Genomic DNA, 19,835 nt, shown 5'->3' with positions numbered 1-19,835 from the left:
TGTGTTTCGCGTTGTGAATTTAACTATCGCGTTGCGAATTTGGCTATCGCGTTGCGAATTTGACTTTTGTGTTGCGAATTTGACTATCGCGTTGCGAATTTGACTTCTGTGTTGCGATTTACAAATTCGCGTTGCGATTTACAGATTCGCGTTGCGAAATTGGAAATTGGGTTGCGAAATTAGAGTTCGCGTTGCGAATTTGAGATCACGTTGTAAATTTGTTGGTCATTTTGACAAATCAAAAAAAATTGGTTAAAATAATATATTATAAGGCATTTTCGGTCACTGAGGTTATTTTCTCTTAAGTTATTTACTTTCTCCAATCAATTTGAGTCGGATCAAATTCGGATTCTAACTCTATTAAATGTGATAATTTGGGAAAAGTAAACATGAACATACATCATTCATCAAGAATAAAATGATTAATTATCTTTTTATGTAATAATTATTTTAATTGTTTGATTTACAATAGAACCTTGAGATAAGTACACTCAAATTAGATGAACGAATTTAAGCGAAATGAATTATGAATATCTTATAAGAGTAATATTTTCATGACAATATTAAAAGTTTCAAGTATGCTTTTATTAAATTGTATATACGTGGAAGTTTAAACTTATACTATAATAAAAGGATTCTTTGACTTAAATAATAAAGATAAGCAAGTACATTTGATCGGTTGGTCAAATTGCTATTTTTGTTCCTTATATCTTCTTAGGTCATCGATTTTAGACCTACTAGGAGCACTCTCCTTCCTTCCCCCTAGAGTTCTTCTTCTCTTCCCTTTTAAATAAGATTAAGGGGCTATTTGTTTGCATCTTAATGGAATCATTCAGCGTTGAATGCTGAACCGTTCAACATTCAGCGCGTTTGTTTCGCACCTCTGAATGATTCAGTGCTGACTGATTCAGCAAACAGTGTTGAATGATTCAGCAAAGATACATTCTGAATGATTCAGAGCCATTATCGAACAACATGTCACATTCAGAGCTAATTCATACAGAGCCTCTGAATCATTCAACATTTGAATCATTCAGCGTTTAATCATTCGGGAGTAAACAAACATCCCTAAGATTAGATTTAAAATTTATCAAAAAAAATATAAAGATATAATTAATTGACAAAAAATACAATTAATTTATGTATTATTTATATTAAATTCTTTGTTGTAATTAATACAATATATTATCGATTCTGGCAATATAATATTATTGTAATATTTTAGTAACTAATTCAAAATATTACATTTAAGAATTTATAATATTAAAATAAAACTCAAATGAAAAAAAAATTAACTTTAATAATATTTGTAGACAAAGATTAAAATCCGGTGTGAGATGACGGCTTCCCTCTTTTCCTTCTTCCATACTCTCCATTTTTCCTCCTCTTTTTTATTTTCTTTTCAAGCCTTAAATCAAATATATTATTATCTCACGCCTGTTAAATTCTTTTCTTTTCAAGTCTTTTGTCGGTGAGGCCTTCTCCCGGTTTCAATATTTTTTCTTCTTATGAACGGTCAAGATTCATGTTAATTATTCCCCTTAAATCCAAGGGTCGAAACTTACCCCGACTTAAGTTTTGTAATTTAGAAGTGTGAAGAAGATGCTGTTTGGCGAAAGAAGCAAGTACAAAACAATTATGGTCCGTGTTATTTAGAGAAAGGGGTCACCGAAGTTAATACGTTGATGGTGACTGCTGGAACGTATGTAGAAAAAATCACTATTGATGTGCTGTTTCATATACTTCACAATAATTCAATTTTTAGTGGGGGACCCTGTTTATTACAATCCAGTAGAGGAGGTCGGAAATTACAATGCAGGGTTTTGCTCTTTCTGTTCCAGTCTTACTACTAAACCCTTTTTATTTTATGTCGTACATATATTCTATTAAATGACATTTAATTTTGGTCGATATTAATTTTCAAAACAAATTTTCATTTTAATATGTAATATTATTTATTTTTTAATTTCCAAATTATGAACAAATTTGGTTTTTATTTTTCTATTTCCTCTGTCTGCTTTTATCTTCTATCCAATAGCATTAAACCAAAACTCATTGATACTATCTCAATAGTTTAACTAACCTTTCCCACCCCCTCCTAGTCACCAAGACACTGACAATAAATAGTGTTTGGTGAAGGACATTTGAAGTCAAAACTTTAATTTATGGAATCGAATGAATCAACCCACAAGTGTGTAAAAATATTTTTAAAAGTTATATTTTTTAAAATATGTTAAAATTTAAAAATATAAATATAAAATGCATTGTTATTAAAAGAATTAAAAATGTAAGTATTATTATCAACAATCAATTAATCTAATGAAATGAAATGTACATCCTTTAAATAATATTTAGAGGTTAAATTTTTAATAATGAGAAAATTCTCTGTGATATACGGATCTAAATTAATCAATTAATGAATCATATGCTAGATAATTAAAAAAATACAAGTGATTTTTGTGTGAGTCTTGTGTCGACACCGTTTTTCGCCTAGACGGGGAAAAACTTGTACCAACTTAGGTGTTTTCTTTGAAAATGTTTTCAAATGTGACGAGTCGCCACCAATCATTTTGAGGTGTGATTGGGATACAATAAAATTTGGATGATTTTAATAAAATATTTTATTTTTATCAAAACATCAAGTTTTAGGGTTTGCAAAAACCAACAAATAGGTACGAAAGTCGGTCACGTGTGGGGAATGATTTGCACCTCCACAAAGCCCAAAATTTGGTACCTAACTTTACGGTTCATGAACAGTTCGCTAAATGTTCGATTCATTTACATGTATAACACGACCACTCAAATACGGTTAAATAGTTACATAACAAACAAGAGGTACAATAACTTGTCATTCGTGCAATAGAACACTCAACTTGAATGAGATACAATCCTTCAATTCATCATTTTAATAGGACGTCCATTCATACTCTAAAATAAAAATATATATATTTATTACCAAACACAAACTTATAAATAACTTTTTTATTATCACGATTGTAATATGAAAATTCTAGTTATTAACATGTACTCTACCCATGTTTTTTGTACGATTAGTAACATAATATCTCGAAACTTGTTCAGAATATTGCGATTATCTAAATTTCTTGACCATCTATTTCAAGAGACACTAATATTTATATTAACACGTTGAAATTATAATATTATTTGACTTATTTACTCATTAAAAAAGAAATGAAAATACCTAATCACGAGAGAAAAAACGAATGACTCGTTAACAAGTGGACATAGAAAAAACATGCAATACGATACATATAACTGCAAAAATGATTGACATCTGTCGATATCATTTTTTGGATCGATTGTCTTGTATAATTTTCTAAAAGAAATGCCAAAAATATTGATCTATAACTCAAGGTGTATTCTTCTTAGAAATCTATTAGTCGCAAGATTTATCAAGCATCGAAATTCCCATAATTGACAAAAAACAAACAGGTGCAAATGTCTTCACGTTCTCTTCTAAACAACTTTCGTCTAACTCGTCAAAGTTTTGTTGGAGCCACGTTAGTGAAATTCCACCACTATTATATTCGTATGGGATCTCTTAAGTTGTGGCACATACCAACCCAATTACTAGTACTCATATTGGTCACAACACATCATTGATCGAGAGATCTATTTAGAGTGGAACATCCTCCAAAGTAGGGACAAACACAAGATTTCATGTTAAGATGGATGAACTTATAAAATTTTAAGTATGGAAGAACTTATAAAATTTTAGGTGGAGTAAAAACATATTTTCAATAAAAAAATATCTAAAATATAAAAAAATTTAAAACTTTTAGGAGGGACGACCGCCCCCACATACCCACTCTAGGTTCATTTCTGCTCTAAAGTGATTATGTACTATTGACAATTTTACACGAAAGATGAAAGATGTGTATAACCTTCGTCTCTCAATGTATGCAAAAATAAATATTAATTGTAGTTTTTAATCTCTAAGTATTTAAGAAATGTACTCAAAATCGACTTGACTTACGTATCCCTTAATACAACTTATCAAGATTGTATTCAAATTGTAAATAGATAGATTAAAAATATAATCCTCCTCGTTTTTTTCAGAATAAATATATAAATAGTTTCGTAAGAAGATAATGTTAATTAAATAATAATTAATAATAAAATTAACTTTCTTATCATATATGATTAGGAGTAAAATATGATCCACATCCAATCTAAACATTTCTATTTTCAACTACAATATATTAACATAAGTATTATTACAAATATAATCATTATTCTTAGAATAAAAATAAATTTCTATACAGAAAATATATTAACTACACAAAATATTTTATAGTTATTTAATTATAACAAGAGAAATAAAATACAATAGTTATTTAAAAATAATAAAAATATATTAACTTTACAAAAATATGTTACATATAGAATATTAATTAAATATAAGATTAAACTGTAATATAGAATAAAATAATTATATAAAAGTAGTCGTCAACTGATTACAATGATAAAAGAAAATATTATTCTCCTTAAATATCAATATATCATTGGTTTGAGTAGTTACGTCTGAACATATACAATTTTATAATCGCCTTATACTATTTAAAATATAATAATTATAGTAAAATATAAAATATATAAATAATGAAACATAAAATAATCATTAAAAATAAAATAATTATTTTAAATTAAATATTATTTAAAATATTATATATCGAAATTCAGATTGCTCCGTTATTTTTTAATAGAATAATAATAATAGATTTTTTTTCTTTCATTCACTTCACGTTTTAGAGTGAGGAAATAATTTTCTTTTATAGGAGTGAGTGGAGAAGAAAGACGAGCGAGAGGAAACATTTTTCCGTCTCCCTTATCTTTTTAAAATTTAAAATCTTTAAAACACGTAATTTTTCGATTGCGTATTTCACGTAAATGTTGTTTTAAAGTCTGTTGATTGAATCTATAGTGTAATAAAAACGTGTCCCGCAAAACACACGTAAAATATACTTTTTCAAGGATGAGGATGTCAAAATGATCTTTATGATATATGTTAGAAAAGAATGTAATTCCGAACATTAATAAGAAAAATAAAAGTCAATTTAGGAAATTAATTTTTAGGGTAAAGTATACAAATGGTCATCCGACTATAGGATGTCGTTTTGTTGAGTATCTCAACTATTAAAAATTATAAAATTGTCTCCCAACTATAATGCGTTGTTTTGTTGAGTTTCTCGGCTATTAAAAGTTACAAAATAGTTATTTGACTATTCATACGTTCTAAATTCATCATTTTATATTAAAAAATTGATGGTTGTGTGAGCTGGACGTTAAGCTATTGATTATTATATGGTAAGCTTATATTTTAATGATGTATATTAGCGTTAACATTGCTTCCAAACATGGCTCAACGACATAATATAAACGGAGAGTCGATCCACAAAATACATCTTTAACTATTATAATATCAAATTTTATCATATCCCAATTAACATGTTAACATTCATCTTAGACGACCGTCAATTTTTTAACATAAAAATATGAGTTTCAAACACATTAATAGTCGGGAGACCATTTTGTAACTTTTAATAGTCGGATGACTCAACAAATTAATGTCATATAGACAGATGACCATTTTATAACTTTTAGTACTAGTTGAGGACTCAATAAAATAATATTCTATAGTAAGAGGACCGCTTATGTAATTTACCCCATTTTTCAAAGGTGATATTTTGGTAAAAACGGAACATTGTTTGATACTTTTACGTAAAACCCTGGTATTTTTATTTTGTTTTTCAGTTAGCAGTTTTCACTCCGGTCTTCACCGGTCTCATCCATTCGTTCCCTCAAATTTTCACTCCTCGATTTCGTCGACTAAAATGTCAGAATCTGCCGATCCCCAAACCAAAATCGAAGACCCGGGCGATTTTTTCCAAAAATCAACTTACACCTATATATTTCTCTAGAATGTATCATTCATATTATATTTTTTGATCTAATATTTTTATAGAAAGACGTGCTTCTTGCACCGTGTTTTAAGTTGATCTGACGTCACATGAGATAAGGCGTCACTGCAGTGCGCCTTGTTGAATGTGTAAAAAATCAGGGTGTTAATTTTATAAATATTTTTAAAGTGACGTCTAATATGTAATTAATTTTTGTTAAGGTAATATTTATCTAAAAACGTCAACTTTATATATTTATTTTTTTGTGATATTATTTTTAACCACATTTAATAATATTTATTGACTTTTAAAATTAATTATTTAAAAATATTAAAATAAATTTTTAATTATAATTGAGAGATCAAATTAATTATTATTCACTTTTTTAAAAATAAATAAAAATGTAATAAAAATGAATTAAATTTAATAAAAATATAATGTAAAGCTAAAAAATATCACCTCTTTATTTAAAATATTCTTTCTAATATTAATTTTAAAAAATATTAAATTTTAATTTTATTAAAAATGAATAAATATTATTAACTATTTAAAAAAATTAATGAATAATAATTCATAATTGTAATTAAAAATTTATTTTAGTCAAATTTATGATTGTTAAACAGTCATAGGTGTGGATAGAGGTGTAAACGAGCCGAGTCGAGCTAGAGTATTGCTGAGCTTGACTCGACTCGAAAACTCTAAAATGGAACTCGACTCGATTCGACTCGAAAACTCGCGAGTTTAAAATTTTCAAGCTCGACTCGAACTCAAAATCCTGAACTGAAGCTCGTGAGCAGCTCGAAAAGGCTCGAAATGAAAAAAAAATTCTTAAACTTAACTCGATTAAAGCCTCAAACTCGAGCATGAACCTTAAATACATGAAATCTTATTGTATTTTTTAAAAAAAAAAATCAATACATAAATATTAATATTATTATTAATTTATTTTTTAAAATAAAATCTTAATATATTATATTTTCGAGCTGCTCATGAGCTTTTCGAGTCGAATATCGAGTAGCTCGTTTCAGCTCGTTAAGAACTCGAGTCGAGTCCATTCGATCCGAGTATTTATCGAGCCTTGATCGAGTCGATCTCGAATAGCTCGCGATGTGTCTCGTCTCATTTACAGCCCTAGGTGTGGAAAGCTACAGTAATCGAATGAAAAATTACATATCAAAGAATAATGAATTGAATAATTCATTTAATCTCTCAATTGTAATTAAAAGTTTATTTTAGTCAAGTTTATGATTGTTAAACAGTCGTAGGTGTGGAAAGCTACAGGAATCGAATGAAAATTCGATCTTAAAAAGTTAATAACTTAAAATTGTCTAATTGCTATCTAAATATCAACTCAATTGTACCACGAATAAATATTCGATCAAATAGTTGATCTTTTCTTCTCAATCTACACAAAAACTGTTTTGTCTCATCATTAATTATTATTTTTAACAACAGTTAATAATGTTTATTTATTTTTAATAAAATTAAAATTTAATATTTATTTAATATTTTTTAAAATTAATATTAAAAAGAATATTTTAAATAAAGAGTGATATTTTTTACCTTTACATTATATTTTTATTGAATTTTATTGAATTTTATTACATTTTTATTTATTTTTAAAAAAATTAATAATAATTTATTTAATCTCTTAATTATAATTAAAAGTTTATTTTAATATTTTTAAACAATTAATTTTAAAATTAAATTAGAAATAATATAAAAAAAACAAATAGATAAAATTAATATTTTTTTTGGAAATTCGCCCCCAGGTTCGAGCCGCTGGTGGCTCCGAGTACAGCTGGTGCCGAGCCGTGCCTGGCGGCACTGGCATCACAGTCTTGTCCCTCCTCCTCTGTAATGAGCCCGACATCTCAGTTCTTGAAGCGGCCCTTTCCAGGCTCCAAGTTTATCATCCCATTCTTCGTTCAAGGAACCACTTTGATGCTTCCTGCAACACTTTCTATTTCGCAACACCATGTGATCCCCATGTCAAAATCCAGTCTTTTGATCTTCAATCAACTTCTCACATTCTCGGGTAGAAGCAGCGGAGTGTTTTAGAGAGAGAATTTGCTCTCCCTTCTCTCTAGTTTCCTTCTTCGTGTGTGGGTCTTTGGTCGGTTTCATGGTTTCGTCCATGGTTTCTCATGGTCACCCGGTTGTAGAACTCCTTTCTTGGAGTTCAAAATGGTTATGGTTTCTCAAAATTAGGTTTTTTGTTGTCAAAATCCAAGGTATTAGGATTTGATTGTTATCTTGAGAACGTGTGGCATTCTCGGTGTTCGTCTTCAGCTAGAGAAATTGAAGGTAAAAGCATTTCTTGTTTTCATAATCGGATTCTTATCGTGTTTTATGATTTGCAGGATCTTCTTATGGTTAGTAACAGTGGATGGATCGATAAAGAGAGAGGGAAGGAGGATTTAGAGTTATTACTAGAATGGGAAGGTGGGACGGTGATGATTGAGGAAGACGGGGAATGAGGTACAGGAAGTGGGAAGGGAATGGAAGATCGAGAAAGATGGGGGATGGGAAGATTACTAAAGGTCTTGAGATGTGTTTGATGTTGAAGATCCAAGTTAGTAAAGACATTGAGTTCGAAGAAGAGTTTCAAAGAAGGTCTTCCAAAGAAAGATGGGGTGTTGCGATAAAGTATAGAGAGTTATTTTGGATTGCTGCAGGGGTTGTTCGGATGTATAACAAGGTTTTGGGGTTGTTCGATTATGATAATCAAGGAGTTAAGAGAGATAGTTCGGTTTGGGTTGAGATTGAACTAAGTTATGTTAGAAGATATTTTCAATATAGAAATATATGGAAAAGGATGATTAAGGTGTCAAGTCATGGCTTGAGAAAAGCTATTTCTGTCTCGGTGCAAGCGGTTGATGGGATCGGAAGGGTTATGGGCTATTCCACTTGCTACTCGGTGCAGTCTATCGGTGAGTGTGGCAGAGCGCTTGCAGGGGATGGGAGTTCTCGGTCGAACCGGGAAGAACAGCTGGCAGATGGCGGCGGCTACAGTGTTGTAGGCGCTGAGCACAGTACGGACAGATATTTTTGCTGGAATAGTGTCTATTTTAATATTTCTTTTAATAATAGATTAGATATGAATATTTTATTAGGAAGATATTTTAAAAGGCTATTTGATTTAGGCCTTATGTCTACGATGAGCTGGTCACTTCGGATGATACTAAGGCAAGTGGAGGAAAGTAAGACGCAAAGGAGGGATAAGGGGTGGAGGAAAGAGAGAGGTCGGTGTTGTTTGAATATTATTAAGAGAGGAAAAATCTTAATTGTGTCTGTTGTCTTTCAACTAAGTACTTTCGGATTAGTTGCTGAATCTAAAGGAAGTAAGGGTGAACATTGCTTGTCTCTCACGGTTGATCATTGCTTTTCTTTTACGGTTGAGTCTTGTTATTGGGAGATGTCTGAAGAGGTTGCGGAGTTAATGAAACATCTAACTTTTACGGAGGAGGAGTCTGAGGACATCTCTCCACCTCGGTTGACTACTGAGGATGATGAATTGGAAATGGACAAATGGATTGTGGCGAGGATAATCGGTTACAAAAAAGTGGAAAGCGAGGCGGTGTTGCGAGTGTTTCGATCTATTTTGGGTCATTTAAGGCTTTCGGATTCAAGTATTTTGAAGGAAAACATGTTCCTCTTCAAGTTTAAGACGATCACGGATAAGCTTGCCATTATGAAACGTACTCCATGGAGTTTTGAAGGTATGCTTTTAGCCATTGTTCATTTTGATTCTAAGTTAAGTCTAGAAGAATTTGATTTCCGGCCACTAGCGGTGTGGGTGCGAATATATGAATTACCTTTGGGATTTATGAAAATAGAGACTGTTGAAAAGATATGAAATAGTATTGGAAAGATTATTGCTACCGATACTAGACCAGGTGATGGAAGAATGGGGGATTTTCTTCGAGTGAGAGTTGAGATTGATTGTTTTAAACCATTGAGAAGATGTGTCAAAATGGGCGTGTTTGCTAATGGAGATTCGAGGAAGTGTCTTCTAAAATATGAGAGGCTGCCTTCCTTTTGTCATAAGTGCGGGATCATTGGACATGTGTTCACGGAGTGTCCGGGGTTTTCGGATCAACTACAGCAGCTACTTCAATTTGGGGAATGGCTTAGAGTATCTCCTATTAAGAGACCGGATGAGAGTAGTTCAAGAAGGAAAGAAGGGATTGTTTATGCTGAGAGGGATATTAATGGAAGGACCTTGACAAGTTCGGCTAACACTCCTAGTCCGGATAGGGGAACTAGGACTCCCCGAGGTAGACCGTGGATGCCAGGACGTGATTTGTTAATTTCGTCAAGCAATAATCAAGAAGATTCAGACCCTTCGGATCCTACAGGGACGGATAGTTCTCTTCCTAGGACGTTTCCTGATTTGTTTGTCCGCTGTAACCGAGAATTGATTGAGGAACTTCAGGATTACCGGGTGGAGAGCGTTAGGGCAGAAGTTGGATCATCCAGCTCGGGGAAGAGGAAGATCGGGGATACGAGTAAAGGAAAAAGAAAAGTGAAGAGAGTCAATCAAAAAGTGGTGCACATTTCGGAATCAACTTTGAACTCTAAGGTGGGTACGAGCGAGGAGGAAGATCCAAGCGAAATACCGGAGGATGGTGCTGGGGATGTTCAGTTATTGGCGGAGGCTGAGATTCAGCCCCGCCAGGAACCATGACGCTATTTTGTTGGAACTGTCGGGGGCTTGGGAACCCAGCGACAGTTCGAGAACTTAGGAGATTGATCTCTGATAAGGACCCAATGTTGGTTTTTGTTTCTGAAACGAAATTACGGAAGAATAAAACGGAGGCTATCAGAGTGGCTACAAAGATGGGTGGGTGTTTTGAAGTTGAAAAATTGGAACGATGTGTGGGGTTGATGATGCTGTGGAAGGAGGGTTTTGAGGTCACGCTCCAGAGTTTCTCAAATATTCATATTGATGTGGAGGTGGTTTGGAAGGATAAGAAATTCCGGTTTACGGGTTTTTACGGGCAAAGCGAATGGACGAACAAAAGGCTTAATTGGGAGATGCTTTCACATTTGGCTTCCATTTCTTCTCTTCCTTGGTGTGTTGGAGGTGATTTTAATGAAGTTATCCATGTGAACGAAAAGAGTGGAGGGAGGAATCCTATAAGGAGTCAAATGGAGGAGTTCAAGCAGTGTTTTCGGGAGGTCGAGGTGTGGGATATTCGTCCAAGGACTGGGTGGTTTACTTGGGCCAGTGGAACTCGAGCCAGATCGTTCGTGTGTGAAAGAATTGATAGATATGTTGCGAAGAATGATTGGAGATTTCTTTTTCCGGAGGCTAGAGTTGATACGGTTCCGATGGCTTCCTCGGATCATTCGGCTATTGTTTTAAGTTTGGAGGGAGTTGCGGTGATGCGTTCGGCTAGGAGGGATTACTTTAAGTTTGATGCTTGTTGGGCTGATGAAGAGAAATGCAGGAATATTGTGCAACGGGCTTGGGGGAATGGGGATGACTCTTTTGAGACCAAAGTGGGAAAGTTGGGGAATACGTTGGGTGATTGGCAAAGGATGAGAAGATCTAAAGCTAAGAGGGAAGAGAAGCGGTTAAGAGGAGCTTTTCTCAAGATAGATTCTGGACCGTTCAATGAAGAGATGTGCGATCTTCGGAGGAATGTTATGGCTGAGCTGAAGGATGTGTTAGATAAAGATGAAATGTTTTGGTTGCAAAGATCGCGTGTGGCGTGGCTTAAGGATGGTGATCGCAATTCTTCTTTTTTCCATACGAGAGCTAATGGGCGTCGGAAAAAGAATTGGATTGAGGGATTGGAGAATGAATGAGGGGTTTGGTGTGATAGGTTGGAAGATATCTTTGGGATTGCTTCGAGCTATTTTACCTCTCTCTTTCGTTCATCTGCTGCGAACCCTGATAAGGAGATCTTCCAAGCCATTGAACAATGTATTGAACCATGTGATAACGAGATGATTTGTCGAGAATTCTCTGCTGAGGAGGTTACCATTGCCTTTTCCCAAGTTAACCCTTCGAAAGCTCCCGGGTTTGATGGACTTCCAGGTCAATTCTTTCGATCTTTCTGGAATATTGTAGGATGTGATTTTGTGAATCTTTGTCTTAGCCTTTTGAATGGTATGATGGATTTTGATTATGTGAATCGTACCATTGTTGTTCTTATTCCTAAGGTTGATAGTCCGAAATTAATGAAGCATTTTAGACCGATTAGCCTTTGCTCGGTCATCTACAAAGTTGTGTCAAAAGTTATTGTTAATCGTCTTAAACCGTTGATGAATGCCTGTGTCTCTGAGAATCAATGTGCTTTCGTCCCGGGTCGTAGTATCTCGGATAATTTCCTTGTGGCACATGAAATTTTTCATTATCTTAAACGTTCTAAAAATGGTCCTAACAAGGGTGCTGCTTTAAAGTTAGATATGGAAAAAGCTTATGATAGGGTGGAATGGGATTTTCTATTGAATGTTATGACCATATTGGGTTTTTGTAATTCCTTTGTTAATCTCATCCGCAAATGTGTTTCCACTGTGTCTTTCCAAATTCGTATCAATGGTGTGTTATCTGATGCTTTTGTTCCTCAGAGAGGTCTCCGTCAAGGAGATCCTTTATCGCCCTATTTGTTTTTGTTTTGTGCTCAGGGTCTATTAGCTTTGCTCCTCAAGGCTCAAAGGCGAAACGAGATTAAGGGCATTAGAGCCAGCATGAGAGGACCGAGGGTTACCCATTTGTTTTATGCGGATGATAGTCTATTGTTCGTGAAGAATTCTTTGGCGGAAGTGAGAAGAGTTAAGGGTATCCTTGATCAATACGAGAAAGCGTCCGGACAAAAGGTGAATTATGAGAAATCCAGTATCTACTTCAGCCCTAATACCCCGTCTGTGGATAGGGGATCCTTTTTGAGAGAGCTCGGTGTTGCTGAGGCCTCAGAGCCGGGGAGTTATCTTGGACTTCCGTTGGTTGTGGGGAAAGGTAAAAGGGCGGCTTTTAATTTCATCAAAGACAGAACGGAAAAAAGGATTCAGGGGTGGACGAAGAGATTGTTGTCATTTGGAGGACAGGAGGTTTTCATTAAGTCGGTGGTCCAGGCTCTTCCTGCTTATGCTATGTCTTGCTATTTGATCCCGGATGGGGTTCTTGAGGACATTAAATCTCAAGCTAGGTCTTTTTGGTGGTCTGGAAAACAAAATTCTAGAGGATGGGCTATGGTGGCGTGGGATAGAATTTGTCAGGCTAAGAAATTTGGTGGGATGGGGTTTAGGGATCTTAGAATGTTTAATGTGGCGTTGATTGGGAACCAGATTTGGAGATTTATTCAAGATGAGAACTCGTTGGCGTTTAAGGTCATTAAAGCAAAATACTTCCCGAATTCATCGTTTTTTGAGGCAAGGCTTGGGGCTAATTTTTTCTTATGCTTGGGCCAGTCTTATGAAGGCAAAAGAAGAACTCAATGACGGTTTTTTCTGGAGAGTGGGTATTGATAGTGGGATCCGCATGTTTGAGGAGAAGTGGGGGGATGCTTGTCCTATCGAATGGGGTGAAAGATATGTGGATACTGCTATTCGACCGGTTCGGGTGGCGGATTTTATGATTCCTGGGTGTGCTAGGTGGGATGAGGATAAGGTGCTTGGAGTGCTCCGGATGGAAGATGCTGAGAGAGTTCTCAAGACGTTAATTGCCCCAATCAGAGGGGATAGAATGCTGTGGAAACATCATGGTTCGGGGTCCTATTCCGCTAAATCGGGTTATAATTGGTTGATGCTCCGAAATAGTCCGACCTTGGTGGTGGATGGTATTTGGAACAGAGTTGCAAGAGCTCGGGTTCTTCCAAAGATTAGAATCTTTGGATGGCGTATTTGTCATGATGTTATCCCTGTTGGTGCTAAATTGGTCCAAGCTAATATTGGAAATGGGGTTTGCCCGCTGTGTAATCAGGAATTGGAAACCATTATGCATGCCATTAAAGATTATCCCAAAGTTAAGTCGGTTCTGGTGTTATCCGGGCTTTCTCAGGTGATTGCTGATTGGAGTGGGTCTTCCCCCTTTCATGGTTGGTCTTTGCTCGTTCCAAATTATTTAATGAAGGTTTTGACCTTTTCCTGGCGTTATTATGGAATATTTGGAATCAGCGTAATAACTTGGTGGATAATGGGGAGATGTAATCGGACAGGGACATTATTATTAGTTCCTCGAGTTTGATTGGGGAGTTTCATAAAGTGTCTAAGGTTGGTGCGGTTGCTAGGGATGATGGAGTTATTTGTCGTCATCGGGTTTGGTTAAAGCCGGGTCAGGAAGAAGTTAAAATCAATGTGGATGGGGCATTTTGCAAGGAATCTAGGATCGCGGCAATTGGGGTTGTGGCTAGGGATTCGCATGGTATGGTGATTGCGGGTCTCGCTAAGAAGATTAATCCTCCGTTTTCGGCTGAGTCTGCGGAAGTTGCTGCTTTTACGGAAGGTATTAGATTGGCGTCCGAGAATGGGTGGAATATAGTTGTTATTGAAGGCGATGCTATTTCAATTGTCAACAGATTGGCTAACAAGATGACGGGGAAGATTCAGGATTTATCTACGATTGGATTGCTGCTCAATGAAGCTTGTCAAATGTTGGTTAGGTTTCCTACCTTTAAAGTTCATTATGTCTGTAGGGACGCTAATCGAGCTGCTCACTCCCTTGCGCATTGGGCTTTATCGAACATCAATCTAATTTGATTTTACTTTGATGAACCTGAATGAATTAAACAAGTTGTAATTGATGACGCTATTGGAATATAATGATTTTCCACTTCAAAAAAAAAAAAAAAACTTCTCACATTCTCCAAAGCTTCTCAGATGATTCCCACATCGACCCAAGCCACATTTTACTCGAGCATGAGCTGAATAAAAACTCATGGACACGTAACGATGATGATGATGACGGTGACCAAGCCGACAGGGATTTTTTTCGTCAGCCTTTACACTATAAGCGAGACGAGGTGGTTGTTGGTGTTCTGGCTGCACACGTCGGCTTGTGACCGCGCTGCGGCGGTGGGTCTGTTGAGGGAATTGTTGGAGATGATGGGTGTTGGGAGAATCAGGACGGAGGGGGAGGAGATAGAGACGGGAAATGAAGAGAAACAAGTGGGGATTGAAGATTTGATTCCTAGTGGCAAAGCTATCAAGTCCCTTTGGGTGCGTGGGGTTGATTTGCTTGGCTACTCCTTGAACTCTTTCAGGCTGCCGATCATTGATGCTGATTCGGCTCGACATTCTCAGGTTGTGAGGTTGAGGATGAACCAAGATGACACCGACAGGCTTGTTGCTGTAAGTCACAAATTGTTTTTATTCTCGTTTTAATTTAGTACAATATTTAAGGTAAAATTAAATAAAAAGAACTCTCAAGAATGTCTCTGTTCCAAACATTATGCCTGCAATAATTCATCAACAAATCACTGATATATCTATCTTTGTTGAACATGCGATCATTCTTTAGTTTGAAAAGAAAAATCACGGTTTATGCATTAAATTGTTTTGAGGTTTGAAGCTGCATTATATACAACTTATAGGGTTGCGAATCAAGGGGTATTAAACTCTGTGGAGCCCTGGCAGCTGCTGGTTTGATTGCAGCTCGTTCCACCAAACCTTTCCCTGGTCATCAAAGGGAAAAATACGCCGTTGTAACCCTCACCGACTGTCGATCCATTCTTGAGCCAGCACTCGGTAGCAATCATTTCGGTACGTACTTGTTCTTGAGGCCAAATTATATGCTAGATTTACTTGCAACTTGTGTCTTGGACCCTTGATTTAAGGTAAAAGTTGCATATGATGGCATAATCATATTCTTTTTATCATCTTGTATTAGGATTTTACCATTCTACAATCTTGAGTACGCATGATGTGACCGCCGGTGACGATGTATGGGAGTTAGCAAACAGATGTTATACGTCCTTTTCCAATGCCAAAAACAACAACAAGCATTTCACTGATATGAATGACCTAAACTTCCTCATTTGTAAGGCCATTGACAACCCAGGATTGACTCCATCATCATCTATGATAACTGCCTTCATCTCAATTTTCGAAGACCCTGTGATTGATGAATCCAACAAACTGCACCAAGAATTCGGCCTAGTCGACTATGTGGGGTGTTCTTCGGTTCACGGCATTGGTCCAACCATTGCCATATTTGACACCATTCGAGATGGATGTTTGGATTGCACATGTGTGTATCCTGCGCCACTGCATTCAAGAGAGCAAATACAAGAACTGATAGAGTCGATGAAAAGAATTCTCGCGAATGGTAGTAGACTAGTAGCAGTGTGCAGAGCAATAGCTAGATTTGTTTTTCCATCACTGAACAATGTTGGCTCCATGAACAATTTCTTTACGAGTTGTATCATTACAAATGGCGATTGAATAAGCTATGAAATTGTCAATTCTCATATTTTGGGCTTCTTTTAACTTACATTTAGCACCACTTCTTGAGGCTTCCAGGTAAACGAAGTCATAGGCATGCAGGCTCAGAGCCAAACCAACGCCAAGCATGTGAGGCTAGGAAGGAAGCTACATGTGAACGATACAAGAGAAAACTACAAGTCTAATACATCCATGGACCCATAAACTCCAAGCATATGAGCCTAGGAAGGAAGCTACTTTTGTTTAAAGAAACTCCTCAACTAGTTCTCCAGAATCAAACTTCCCATCAAACATTCTACAACATAGACAACTACTCGGAACGTCACGGTACTGCATGGAACAACTAGTTTATCCCTTTGTTCAAAACTATATTATTTGTATGACTTCTCTTCAACAACATCTTGAAGAGAACATGTTGACACTTCAAATCTTTATTCATCCTCTCCACGGTCCACGGATATGAAAGATACAATATATAAGCTCAAACACATACTTTCTATATTATTGAACCAAAGATCATTTATAAGCTCAAACACCAATGATATATATATTTTTATTTAATATTAACATTTATTTTTTACTTAATAATATAATTATTTTTATTTATTGTATTTATCTTATTTTAATTTTTTATTTTATATTATATAACATTACATAATTTATATAAAATTTAGAAAAAAAAATAAGGGTTAATTTTGGATTAAATAACATGTTATTTAACATTACTCAATAATATATTCTTTTCTTTTTATTTTTTATTGATAAGAAATATCTTAGTTTCTAAATTCGATCTCTGAACACTTAGAAAAAGAAAAATGGGATATGAATGAGGTTTAGCAGTAAAAATGATCAGCCATATTCAAATAAATTAAAAGAAACGCATTATAATTAAACATGTTGTATTTGGCAGAAAGTATTATAGATAATATAAAATATAATCCAGGTGCCATTATCAAAGGGTGCTTGGTCTAGTGGTATGATTCTCGCTTCGGGTGCGAGAGGTCCCGAGTTCGATTCTCGGAGCACCCCATTTGTTGTGCCATTATCAAAGGGTGCTTGATCTAGTGGTATGATTCTCGCTTCGGGTGCGAGAGGTCCCGAGTTCGATTCTCGGAGCACCCCATTTGTTTTTTTTTTTAAGTTTTGAATCCCACTTTAATTTTTCACCATAGTTGGGCCGTATCTTGATACAGATCAGGCCCTCTACAATCCTTGCTACTCCACTTACTTTTAATTCTACGCTTCACGGCTTTCTTCCCCAAAACCCTACTCCCCTCCTTTTGTCTCTCGTGCTTGCACTCCCCATCCCCAATACAACAAGCTTCCCTCACAATGAGCAGATCAGGCCAGCCTCCAGATCTCAAAAAGCATGTTCTATACTTTCCTCACTCATTTCATTTCATCTTCTTTTTCTTTCATTTCGCTCGAATAATTTCTAATTTCTAATTTCTTCTATTGGTGTTGTTTTCTTATCACAACAGGTACATGGACAAGAAACTCCAAAGTTAGTTTCTTTTCTTCTTCTTTGCTCTTTTTTTTCTTCCAGTTTTCATGTAAACGTAGTTTATATTCTTTGTTGTTTCTTGTTTTATTTGGTCGTCAATTGCTTTAGCCGAAATTAGGTTAGTTAAGATCTCGTGCATGGTTATAGATTCCTATTTGAGCTAAGATCAGTATTTGTATCTCTGAAGCTGAAGGTTTTTAACTGTCGATGGATATTCAATTGTAACAGTAAAGCTTGTGTCCTCTGTTAATTTTCTGCACCTGAAATGTGATTTAAGTAAGCGTCTTTTGTATGTGTTGGATTTTTTAGATTTTCATGGATATTCATTGCCTTAGCTAATGCTTGGGTTGCTGCTGTTAATTGGTCTGGTAAGTTGCATCTTTTCTAAAGCTGAAAAATGTGAAATAAGAGACATGGAGGGGAAAGCCTTGTACTATATATGCATGTGGCTTATGGGATTGCAGATGTTTATGAAAGGAAGCGATGGTAATAGTTTGAATTTTGTTGGTGTGTGAACTGTGCAGTCAAGCTGAATGCAAATAGGATGGTTGTTGGTACACTTCGTGGGTTTGATCAGTTTATGAATCTTGTGGTTGACAACACTGTGCATGTGAATGGCAATGAGAAAACTGACATTGGCATGGTGGTGAGCATCATAATAACTCTTTCTTTCTTTTAAGTACCTTGTTCATATGGCTGTATACTTGAATTTGTTAGCTGATTTGAATCCACTGCAGGTGATAAGAGGAAATAGCGTGGTTACTGTTGAAGCCCTTGAACCTGTCGGCAGAATGCAGTGATTCTGGTTTTTCCATTGAATATCAGTTTGACTTATCTCTTCCCTAGTCTTCTAGTTTGGGATTGGCAATGTGTTATGTAATTGAAAATTCGTAGGAATTTAGATGGATCTCCATGGATTCTGCGTTTCATTTCCAAACTTCACCTGATGGATTGCCCTTTCTGCATTTCAAACGGATTTAAATGAATGTAAAGAACGGTTACACCGATACTTGTGATGGTAAATTCTCAAGTAGTCCCATGATTATAGGATATATTCTGTTGAGTCCCATTATTATGAAATGATCATCGTCTTTGAAAAGTAACAGATGATCATAAGACACTTTAAAAAAAAGTCTAGTTGTTTCTTCATTAAAAATTGATGGAAATGATTGATGAGAATGATTTGATTGTTAATAAAATTGATATAACAATAAATTTAGTTATTAACTTTTAAATTTTGTTTTGATTTTAAAAATTTGGTTCTCAACATTGATATAACAATGCAGTCTTTGAGTAAAACTGGTTCTGCTTCATTAGATAAAGCTTTTATCTGGTCTCGCGCTTTAATGATTCGCTTCCTCAATAAAAAACTTTAGCAGCTTGAATCACTTGTAAAACTGGAGTTTATACCCGTTGCTTCCTGGAAAGTAAGTCCAGGTCTATTTGTTCCTACGGCATGCACTTATTGCAAAGTGTTTTTGGGTATCTCTAAAAGTCGAACCAGATTCGTTTTGAGCCGTTGGTTTTGGCCATTGACTTAGTAATCCTCCCAACTTACTATATTATTCAGAAACAACAAAAGTAAGATACAAACAAGGTTTCCTTTTCGATAAACGAAAGCTTAGGGATAGAGAAAGCTAATCTTTTAACCCTTTCGTTTCCCTATGCTATGCGTGTAGGTTGGAACTTTTAACAACCATGATTCTGCAATTCCAACGAATACCGATCACTTAGGGAAAAAAGGCCAAAAGGGCAAAGGCTGCCCTGCCATCTCTCTGTCTATGTACGAAACCAATGTATAAAGTTATGAAGTATAGCCGCGAAGTTTGGTTTCAAATTTGAAACAGTGGAGCTTAGAGAGGTAAAAGGGAAAAGTAATTATACGGTAGAGTTTGCATTTTACAACGGGCATTGTTGGGATTAAAAGTCTCTTTTTGCTTGAAGCTTAACGAGTAGTCGTAGACAACAGCTCCTTCACTTTCACTTTTGTTTTTCCTTTGTTCTTTAGGCTGTTCCTC

At 35.4% G+C, this 19,835-nt stretch overlaps 2 protein-coding genes, 1 long non-coding RNA gene and 2 other non-coding genes across 5 annotated transcripts; 4 read left to right on the top strand and 1 right to left on the bottom strand.

Moving 5' to 3' along the window:
- Positions 1–7,711: 7,711 nt before the first annotated feature.
- Positions 7,712–14,855, bottom strand: LOC120146572. The gene is made up of 3 exons (XR_005518235.1): positions 14,732–14,855; positions 12,794–12,798; positions 7,712–7,946 (listed from the first exon to the last, which is right to left on the bottom strand). It is a non-coding gene; the product is annotated as an uncharacterized LOC120146572 (long non-coding RNA).
- LOC120146571 lies at positions 14,738–16,336 on the top strand. The gene is made up of 3 exons (XM_039160096.1): positions 14,738–15,221; positions 15,464–15,632; positions 15,760–16,336. Exons 1-3 carry the CDS (start codon positions 14,823–14,825, stop codon positions 16,311–16,313), a joined length of 1,122 nt encoding a protein of 373 aa, XP_039016027.1. The 5' UTR covers positions 14,738–14,822; the 3' UTR covers positions 16,314–16,336.
- Positions 16,337–17,270: 934 nt separating this feature from the next.
- TRNAP-CGG lies at positions 17,271–17,342 on the top strand. The gene has a single exon. It is a non-coding gene; the product is annotated as a tRNA-Pro (tRNA).
- Positions 17,343–17,363: 21 nt separating this feature from the next.
- TRNAP-CGG lies at positions 17,364–17,435 on the top strand. Its single transcript has one exon. It is a non-coding gene; the product is annotated as a tRNA-Pro (tRNA).
- Positions 17,436–17,545: 110 nt separating this feature from the next.
- On the top strand, positions 17,546–18,833 carry LOC120146632 (probable small nuclear ribonucleoprotein G). Its single transcript, XM_039160143.1, has 4 exons — positions 17,546–17,680; positions 17,795–17,817; positions 18,342–18,463; positions 18,555–18,833. Exons 1-4 carry the CDS (start codon positions 17,646–17,648, stop codon positions 18,615–18,617), a joined length of 243 nt encoding a protein of 80 aa, XP_039016074.1. The 5' UTR covers positions 17,546–17,645; the 3' UTR covers positions 18,618–18,833.
- The last annotated feature ends 1,002 nt before the right edge of the window (positions 18,834–19,835 follow it).

This window comes from Hibiscus syriacus, unplaced genomic scaffold (assembly GCF_006381635.1).
Source record: "Hibiscus syriacus cultivar Baekdansim isolate YM2019G1 unplaced genomic scaffold, ASM638163v2 tig00110930_pilon, whole genome shotgun sequence".
NCBI classification, from domain to species: domain Eukaryota; kingdom Viridiplantae; phylum Streptophyta; class Magnoliopsida; order Malvales; family Malvaceae; genus Hibiscus; species Hibiscus syriacus.
The sequence above is the reverse complement of the archived record's forward strand: the minus strand, read 5'-3'. Positions and strand labels throughout refer to the sequence as shown.